Below are 8,509 nucleotides of genomic sequence, written 5' to 3' on the forward strand. Positions count from 1 at the left end.
TCTAAGTCTCTAGTGTAAGCTGTATACACAGACTACCAGCAATATATTTTTAAAATGCACCATATCATCATCTCTAATAAAAACATTCAACAAACAAATCATATTTTTAAAACTGTTTACTATAGGTCCATATTGACTTTCCACCATCAACAATGACGACCAACTCCTTGGTTTGTGTGTCTAATGCGACGCCCATCGGTTTATAAGGCTGAATGTCAAGTTGTACCTGCCATGCCGTTTTATCGGTGTCGTACGCATATATTCGATTTGAATCCGGACTTGATATGATAATGTTACCTTCATTGTCTGTGTCAAAACCACACTCACCAATAACACTCATGGATTGCAACTTCTTTGAGCAATTGAACTCGATTATGCTAGAGCCATTTCTAATAAGAACAAGTTCTTTTCCTTTTTCCTTAAATTTAAATTTTCCGTTCAACTCCCGGTCAACCGATACTATTTTACCGTTTGGCATTACAGTTTTTAGACCATCATTTATACAGTTTACCTTGATAGCACCAAAGGAAAGTCCAACACCGTAGCAAATGTCATTCATAGGAAATTGGTTGATAATTACAAGACTGTTATAGTTTATTGCATCAATTTTTAGTACGAATTGTCCGGATGAAACATAAATTAAATTATTAATATTGTCGACGGCTATTGCTTCTGGGTAACTTTTAAGTAGTAATTCACACTTCCTCATGCCTTTCTTTTCATAAACCATCAAGCGAGGTTTAGACTGTTCACCAAATATAATATGTCCCATGGGAAGAATATTAAGACATCGTATGAAGACGTTGGTGTTTTGTTTTTCTACTCTAAAATAGTATGTCCGTTTTAACAAAAGCTCTCTTTGATGTACATGCTTCTCATCGCTAGCTTTAATCTCTGCTGCCTCAAGTTGTTCTGCAGGAGTCATTAAATTGTTGCTAGGGACAGATTGCGAAATCATCACATTTTCGTTTTCGACAGTTGATGAACTATTTTCTTCGGTTCTTTCGTCTAAGTCAATAGATAAAGTCGTAAATGAAATTTTGTCCATGACTTCGAATGCACTATTTTTCATTTGAATTCTAATATCAAATGTACACTTGACAGTGCATAACGACTTTACTAGTGTTTGTAAAAAATTTTCCTCTTTTTCAATAAACAAACACAACTGTTTTAACGCAAGAGAATAACTTACGGGAGCAGATTTCAATTTTTGCATAGCATTTAGAGTCTCCTGCTGTAGTTCAAGATTTTTTCTCTTAACAATGAAACTTTTTTGCTGCTTTCCGATTTCTTCTTTTCTTTTTTGGTATTCCTCTTCAAAATAATTTGATTTGATGTTTAAATCTTCAATTGTGGTAAGCAATGTCTCTGTTTTCTGTTTTATAATAGAATGAAATGCTTCCCTTCTTTCGTCGAGTGAAGACAAATTGTTTAATATCTTGTCATTTGCTTTATCTAAAGTGTCAATTAGGGTTTTTATCTTGTCCGATTCTTTCTGTATTATTTGCTTTTCAAGGTTATCGTTATAACCGGCAATACTAAAGGTACACTCTGGGTGGTCTTCGGTTTTGCAAAGTTGGCAGCAAGGGACATCGTGGTCAACACAGAGAAATTTTAGTGTCTGTTCATGGCTGGAGCAAGTGTTTGGTATCATGGACAATATGTTTGCCAGAGGCTTATATTCATCAATTGTTAGAAAAGAATGGTCTTTTGTTATTTTCAAAACTTTATGGTACTTAAAACAAGCCACACACAACATTTCACTACACTGTATACACCAGTAAGCTGAAGGTACCAGTGTGCTTTGTTTAAGTCGTTGACACGGCCGACAGCTGACTTCTTCCATCTAAAAAAAACATTTTTTAGAAAAAAAATGAATGAAAGAAATAAAAAAAACTCAAAGAAAGTTAAGTTGCATTACTACATTTTCTCCTTGGTATACCAGATATATACATTTTATTATCATTATCGAAGAAATATTATTCTATTCCATGTCTTATTATCAACATTTATCAGATACTACTTAAAATGGTCCCGAAGAAACGAACATTTCAAGAAGTGTTTGAACCGGTCATGGTTCGATCAAACTTTGTTCCGACATATCACCTATTTGCGGTCGTTCATTGACAGATATTCGTTAAACTGTTGGGTCTGCTTATATGAGGGAAGGCGGACTGTAAATTTACCGGAGTTATTTTTTTGCAGAGGTGTTTGGGGCCATTGTAGATAGATCTTTTGCTTATCATGCTTAACTCATCTATCAGTTTAATCCGTTAAGGGTAATCCTAACAGAATTCAATTTCAGGTGCAAATGTTACACACTTTCTGATTGGATAAAACATTTTGTCCATCATCTCATAGACCAAATGTTTTTTTTTATGTGGCTATGACGTCATCAACCTTTTTATGCTGATTTACTCCGTAAATTTTGATACTGAAATTAAATTATAAGGAATGACTATTATATTTTTCGGTCTTTTTGAAATAACCTCAAATGCCCGTAGAACATTAAGAAAAATAACCCGCTATGAAGGTGATTTGTGCACACCACGTGATTGACGTATTTCCTCATAGGCAAAATAAAAAACATACCCCTATCAAGAAACCGCTTAGGAATAATTTAATCAAGGTGAACTTTCAAAGTAAGAAATATTCTTTCCATTGGTTGTTCCTAATACAACCTTTTCCACTAGTAGTCTTCAAAAAGGCCAGTTGCGAAATGTCTAGTTTTCAATTTAATACATATAACGACAATGGATATGGTGAATATGTCAGAGAGAAAAACCCCACCGGAATGAAAAAAATCAATGTACGCCCAAGGCCAGCCCATAAAGCCTTTAAATATATTTCTCCCAGTGTCCAAAGATGATAGGAAATTTCACTTTCTTCTTTTTGAAATTTAAATATCGATGAAATAAAATGTAACGTACCTTTCGATTTCTGAAAAAATGCTTTCGTTATTGGTCACACAATAAAATTTAGATAGAGTACTAACTACGTAGGCATTTATTATCATAAGTTTACTTTATAAACGATACAGGTAAATGATATGATTTGAACGAATTTATATTGATTTATGTTTTCTAAATGAACACCGCAGTTAAAGTAAAACACATGCGTGATTGCAATATATGTCTGCAATGTTTGTGTTTTATATTTATTTACTTTAAGTGTGTGTGAGGGGTATGTCGTTATATGAGCGTCCTTTTTCATCTTCATTGAAGGAGAAAACTATGTTATTATGCAAGTCATGAATATCGAAAACAAATTGTTAAATGTTCATGTAAATTAAATTGAAAGAATCAACATTCCCATTGTGCACCTACCATTTCAAACTTTGATTTAAAACAATTTGGAAGTCAAAATATACATTTCATCAAATGAGGAGTGGGGTATCAATTGCTCATAGTGTTTTCTAATTTATATCTAATATCCTCCGACTTTGTTATTGACGATCAAGTATAATTGTTCTAATACTACAAGAAAAAATATGGTGGGGTTTGTGCAAAACTAATTGATATACCAGCAGTCCCATCGCCGTTAAGTACCTGCCATGTATGCTCACTGTTCCCAAAGTGTCATTGGTAAAAAAAACTATTCTACAGCATATAGTCCGTCATTTTTTCCTTTAGCAGTGTTTTGCATATTGCAAACCTAATTAAGTATGTCAAGAAAAAAATACCTTAAGTTCTATCTTGATGAATCATGATTATTACATTAATATATACATGTATTTGTTATACTGGCTTTCCCAGCTAATGTAACAAATGCGATGGGCGTAGACCCATCAAACAAGCGATGTGGCTGATGTTTAATGACTGTTTACCCAAAAATACAAAGAGAATATTTACGAGAACATGAATAATTAGCAAAAATACGGGAAAATAGAAATAATTAGTCTATGTTGCAAGAGATTTACCAGGAACGATAATAAACTAAAATGTCTAGGACGTGGACATTTAATAAAAAACACATCATTCAAGGTAAATGGGACCCGGTCATAGTGGTCATAATTTATCGCCAAGTTCTGTGTCAATTTCAAACAGTAGACGGATTTTATGATGAACAAGTGCTTGTCAATTTTCTAGGTAAATTAAATGTTGAGTTATTATAAAGTTTGTCTGATTTCTCACAGTGTGGAAGGCTCCGGTTCTGCACGGCAGAAAAACGTGTCACTTTCGTTTTTGCAAAGTTAGGAGAGAGAGAACGTAGGGGAGCGATATGTAAGAAAGTGTCAGTTCAACAGTTAATATTGCTCCAATTCGTCCCTTTTATACTCACGGACTAGACATTGTGGTTTAAATCTAATCAATACAGGTAAATGATAATTCAAAATATATGAATGTCGTGACAGCACATTTGTATTTAAGTATATACTTTACAGAAATACTGTTATGCTGAGATCAGTAGCGAGATGTCCCTTACTTCCCAATGCTTCAAAGTGAAAGCAGAAATAAGACTTTTCAGTCGAAAAAAATGATGAGCAGTAATTTAATGTAACTATGATTTTCGCCACTTATTGAAAAATGAAAAAAAAGTTCAATTACACAATTATGTGTCGGCCTTTGGAGATAGATATAAATCAAATTAAATACAATTTGACAAAATGAAATACCGGTTTTTCAACAGAACAGGCATTACCTATTAAAAACTGTCGAAAATTTACTACATTGTATTAAAATATGACCCTTGATTTATATCAAATTTAAGACTGTCAAATCTCCAAATATCACATTACTGTGAACAAAACTAAATATATCATACGATATTTTGTGAGAATGCATCAGCACAATTTAAAAAAAAAAATATTTGATAGTCATGGAAATCAGTCAATGAATACAGTACACTACATGTATGGCAAAATCAAGCATTAAAGTCATTAGTTTAAGATCCTTATGTAAATTATAAGTTCTCGCCTTCATACATTTTGCAGAAATATTTCATTTTTTTCATTTTATAGACTGATTTGAGACCATAATGTAATTTATAAGTACTTTCACTTACAAAATACTTGAACTTTGTGAAAATTACCAAATATCTAAAAGTTAAAACAAAATCATAGACCTGTAATCAAATAAGTAAAATTTAATGACAGGTGTATGATAGAATGAAAATTTTGAATCAAGATCTTTTTCTAATCGGATTTGCTAATGTACATTGCATCGCACATCACACAGTTTCCATTATTAATCGCGAACTTCCATTTCTAAATTACGTCAGTTATAGAATAGATAGATTTAATCTAGTGTCAGAGACTGTCCAAGGGTAGGACATTTTAGAACAGTGTTTTGTTTCCTTTGTCACGACCCAGGACAGTTCCTGTCACTCGACAGGATTTGTCAGGGAATATTGCAAAATGTGTCTTGACCTAGGAGTGCCTCTGTCAGACCCTGTCAGGATTTCTGTTCCATCTGCTGTATCTGCTGTCGTAGAACAGTTTTCCTGACAGATTCTGATAGAATTTTAGAGGGTTAGAAGTGATCGCTACTGTATCCTCCCTTGCTTTAGCTAAGTTCTAACTAAACAAGGCGAGTGGAACTTGTTATGAAGCTTCCAAAAAGGAAAGTAGGATTTAAAGTGCATTTACTTTTAAACTGCCAGACAAAACATAAAAATGACATGAAATGAATAAACTAAATTTGCACACGAAGTCGTAATAAGGAAATCCTATTCATTTCTAAATCTATCTAGGCTTGAGTGGTACAAAAATAGGAATACAGACAAAAGCTCCCTATTTTCTTCCCATTGTTAATACCCAATGCATTTTTCACTACCAATTACGTGGACAATTGGTATTTCACATTTCTAAATTCTTCAGGATCCCTTCTTAACCTAAATTTAAAATGTAATCTTGAAAACAGGATTATTCAAAACTGGCTTCTCCACTCTTCCAAGACATGATGCCCATCCCTCCTCATTCGAAATCTCCTTTCCCTATCCATATTCAATAGAATATTTTTATATTGAAATATTAATTATTCATATCTTTCCAGGCCTGTTCAAAACTAATTTATTTAAAGAAATTCACTATTTTTACAAATAAATGACTTGATTATATGAATACAATTTACTTACTTTTATTTCTGAAAAATGATGGTCCAACGCAGACAGACGTTAACGGTTCAGTTACGGATTGCAACGTAGACAAGTTCAAAATGTGTACGTGTGATATTGATAATCTATATTTAAGTAGTACTCCGGCTAATATTTATGCAAAAGCAGATTCATGGGTGAAAAGCCTACATATTTTTATTTTTGGTATTTTGTTTGAAATGCCATACTAAACAGAAATTAACAGTCGGTTTTTCATATATACCCCGTGCTCTTAGGAGATAAATATTGTATAGAATGCACGGTAGATTTCAAAATTAAGGGAGAAAACTGTATAAATGACGCTCAAATACAATAGAATCTATTAGATTTTCAATGTTGATTATCTCCTAAGAGCAGGCAGATTCGAATAAATATTTACACATTTTATAATATAGACCCATAAATCAACTTAATATCAAAAATAAAAATATGTAGCCTTTTTAGAGGTATATCACATTTTGCACGATTCTTACAAAGACTTAAACATGGTATCGCACATTGTATCATAATTGCTATAACTGTATTTTTCTAAATCTATATATGTGCGTTGTTGTAAATACATGTGTTAAAATGCTTTAGTGACAATTCATGATTTGATTTAACATGTGATGAAATATTGAAATAATTGAACTACATGTATCAAATCGCTAGATAAAATGAAAAATTCTAATATGACGTTCTTAAAAGGCTTTTAGCTGAGGTTGATTTTAGATTGCTATATGAGCAGCACGCGACTAATTGGGTGTGGTTTGTGTGTGCGTAAATTACTGTCCACCTTTAATCATGTAAACAAACACACGTAACATTCCGATGAGTATCAGCTGTTTTCATTCATTTTAGTAGCATAAATGAACATCAGTTTCATATTTAATGAAAATATTAAACGTAATGTTTTAGAAAAATTATATTATATTCCGTCAAAATCACTTACACACGTACACGGTAGCATTCGCACGAGCGCCATAGTTCTAGCTGTCCATGTGTGAACACTCTGAACAACTATTGTCACATCGTTCTACTTAATTCGCCATTTCCTTCAATATAAATAAAACAATACACCAAGTTCATCTGTGGCAACATCCCTTCAGCACCTGCGTATGGAGTTTTCATATTACAACTCATATGTTGGCCAGAACTTTTTTGTATCGCGCTAGACTTCTTACAATTAGGCTTCTGGAACAGGGTTATGTTGTTACAAGATTGAAGTCATCCCTACAGAAGTTTAATGGTCGTCATCATGAACTCGTGGATCGTTACGGTGTATCCATCTGCCAGGAAAACTGATTTGTTCAATGTGTCATAGTTTTCCTTTCCTCTTTCGTCTACCCCGGACTTGACTTTTTATGAGCAACTTGGCGGGTGTCTGTTTTCCGTGCCTGGTCTTTGTCCCTAGATTACATTCTTTTGATTCCGCTAGAACCTTAATTCCCTTAATTATTCTTCAACTAGCGACCATTTCAACTGGCATAGGGTCAGCCAAATATGGACAAATATAGCGGGTCTTAGGTTACCAGAATAGGTCACAAAAATGTAAAAAAGTACCGGAATTGTCCTATTTGAACCAAAATAAATCACTGAAACTCCAGTTTATCATTGTTTTACCACGTTCTGATCATTTATGACGCATTATTTTAAACTAGGGATAGGCTGGAGATTCCGTGATTTATGGTTTAAATAGTTTTGGTCTTAGTGATACAAAGAAATGTTATATTAGACAGGTGAAACCTGAAATTATTTAACCCTGGGGATAAACTGAGTTTCCGTGATTTATTTCTTAAATAGTTTCTGGTCTCAATGATATAAATAAATATCAGTTATATTAGACAGGTGAAACCTGAAACATTCTAGTGGAGAAAGTTCATAACCTCATTGAGTCTTAGAGTTGTTTGGTCCGAAAATCTACTCCGATGTACATGTTTTTTGTGACGTCCTGAAATCGAGGGAGTATTGAGTAAATTCAATTCCGGACAATAGTACTTTTCATATTCCCGACTTTGGCTTCGTTTTTTTAAAGATTTTCAGCAAAGGGGAGTAAATTTCTACAAATGTGTCATCCGACAGACTGGTTTACTGTCAAATTGGAGCAGTGGACAGCAGTAGACTTCAAATTCAAACATTCAATTTATTGGAGCCGCGGTAAGTACTTGGATTCTTTTAAATAACTTATTTTAAATTACCACTCAGGTACTAATCGAAGTGAAAATAGTTTAAGTTGCCAAGAAAAATGTTTACTGTTTTTCCTTTCCAGAATGAGACCGCCAACCAGGTATTGGGTGTTTATGGGTTACTTCTCTTTAAAAAAACAATTGCTAAAAGTGCTTGCATTCCGTAAATATGAAAAACGACAGTTGACTATTGATTATTATAATTGATATGTACATTTTGTACGTTAAATTGATTGTTATGAAAATATAAT

At 33.2% G+C, this 8,509-nt stretch overlaps 1 protein-coding gene across 7 annotated transcripts; it reads right to left on the bottom strand.

The window, feature by feature from the left end:
* LOC148628024 (uncharacterized) lies at nucleotides 1-4,219 on the bottom strand. Of its 7 annotated transcripts, none has more exons than XM_088583453.1 (3): nucleotides 4,134-4,206; nucleotides 3,553-3,654; nucleotides 1-1,846 (listed from the first exon to the last, which is right to left on the bottom strand). In XM_088583453.1, the coding sequence occupies exons 2-3, from the start codon at nucleotides 3,553-3,555 to the stop codon at nucleotides 107-109; spliced, it is 1,743 nt and encodes a 580-aa protein (XP_088439579.1). In that variant the 5' UTR covers nucleotides 3,556-3,654; nucleotides 4,134-4,206; the 3' UTR covers nucleotides 1-106. The 7 variants fall into 7 exon arrangements, with proteins under 7 accessions (XP_088439579.1, XP_088439598.1, XP_088439564.1 ...); XM_088583472.1 differs by having other exon boundaries at nucleotides 3,549-3,654; XM_088583438.1 differs by having other exon boundaries at nucleotides 3,524-3,654.
* Between the last annotated feature and the right edge of the window lie 4,290 nt (nucleotides 4,220-8,509).

This window comes from Perna viridis, chromosome 1 (genome assembly GCF_037379345.1).
Source record: "Perna viridis isolate PV_CMFRI_1.1 ecotype Kerala chromosome 1, ASM3737934v1, whole genome shotgun sequence".
Classification (NCBI taxonomy): Eukaryota; Metazoa; Mollusca; class Bivalvia; order Mytilida; family Mytilidae; genus Perna; species Perna viridis.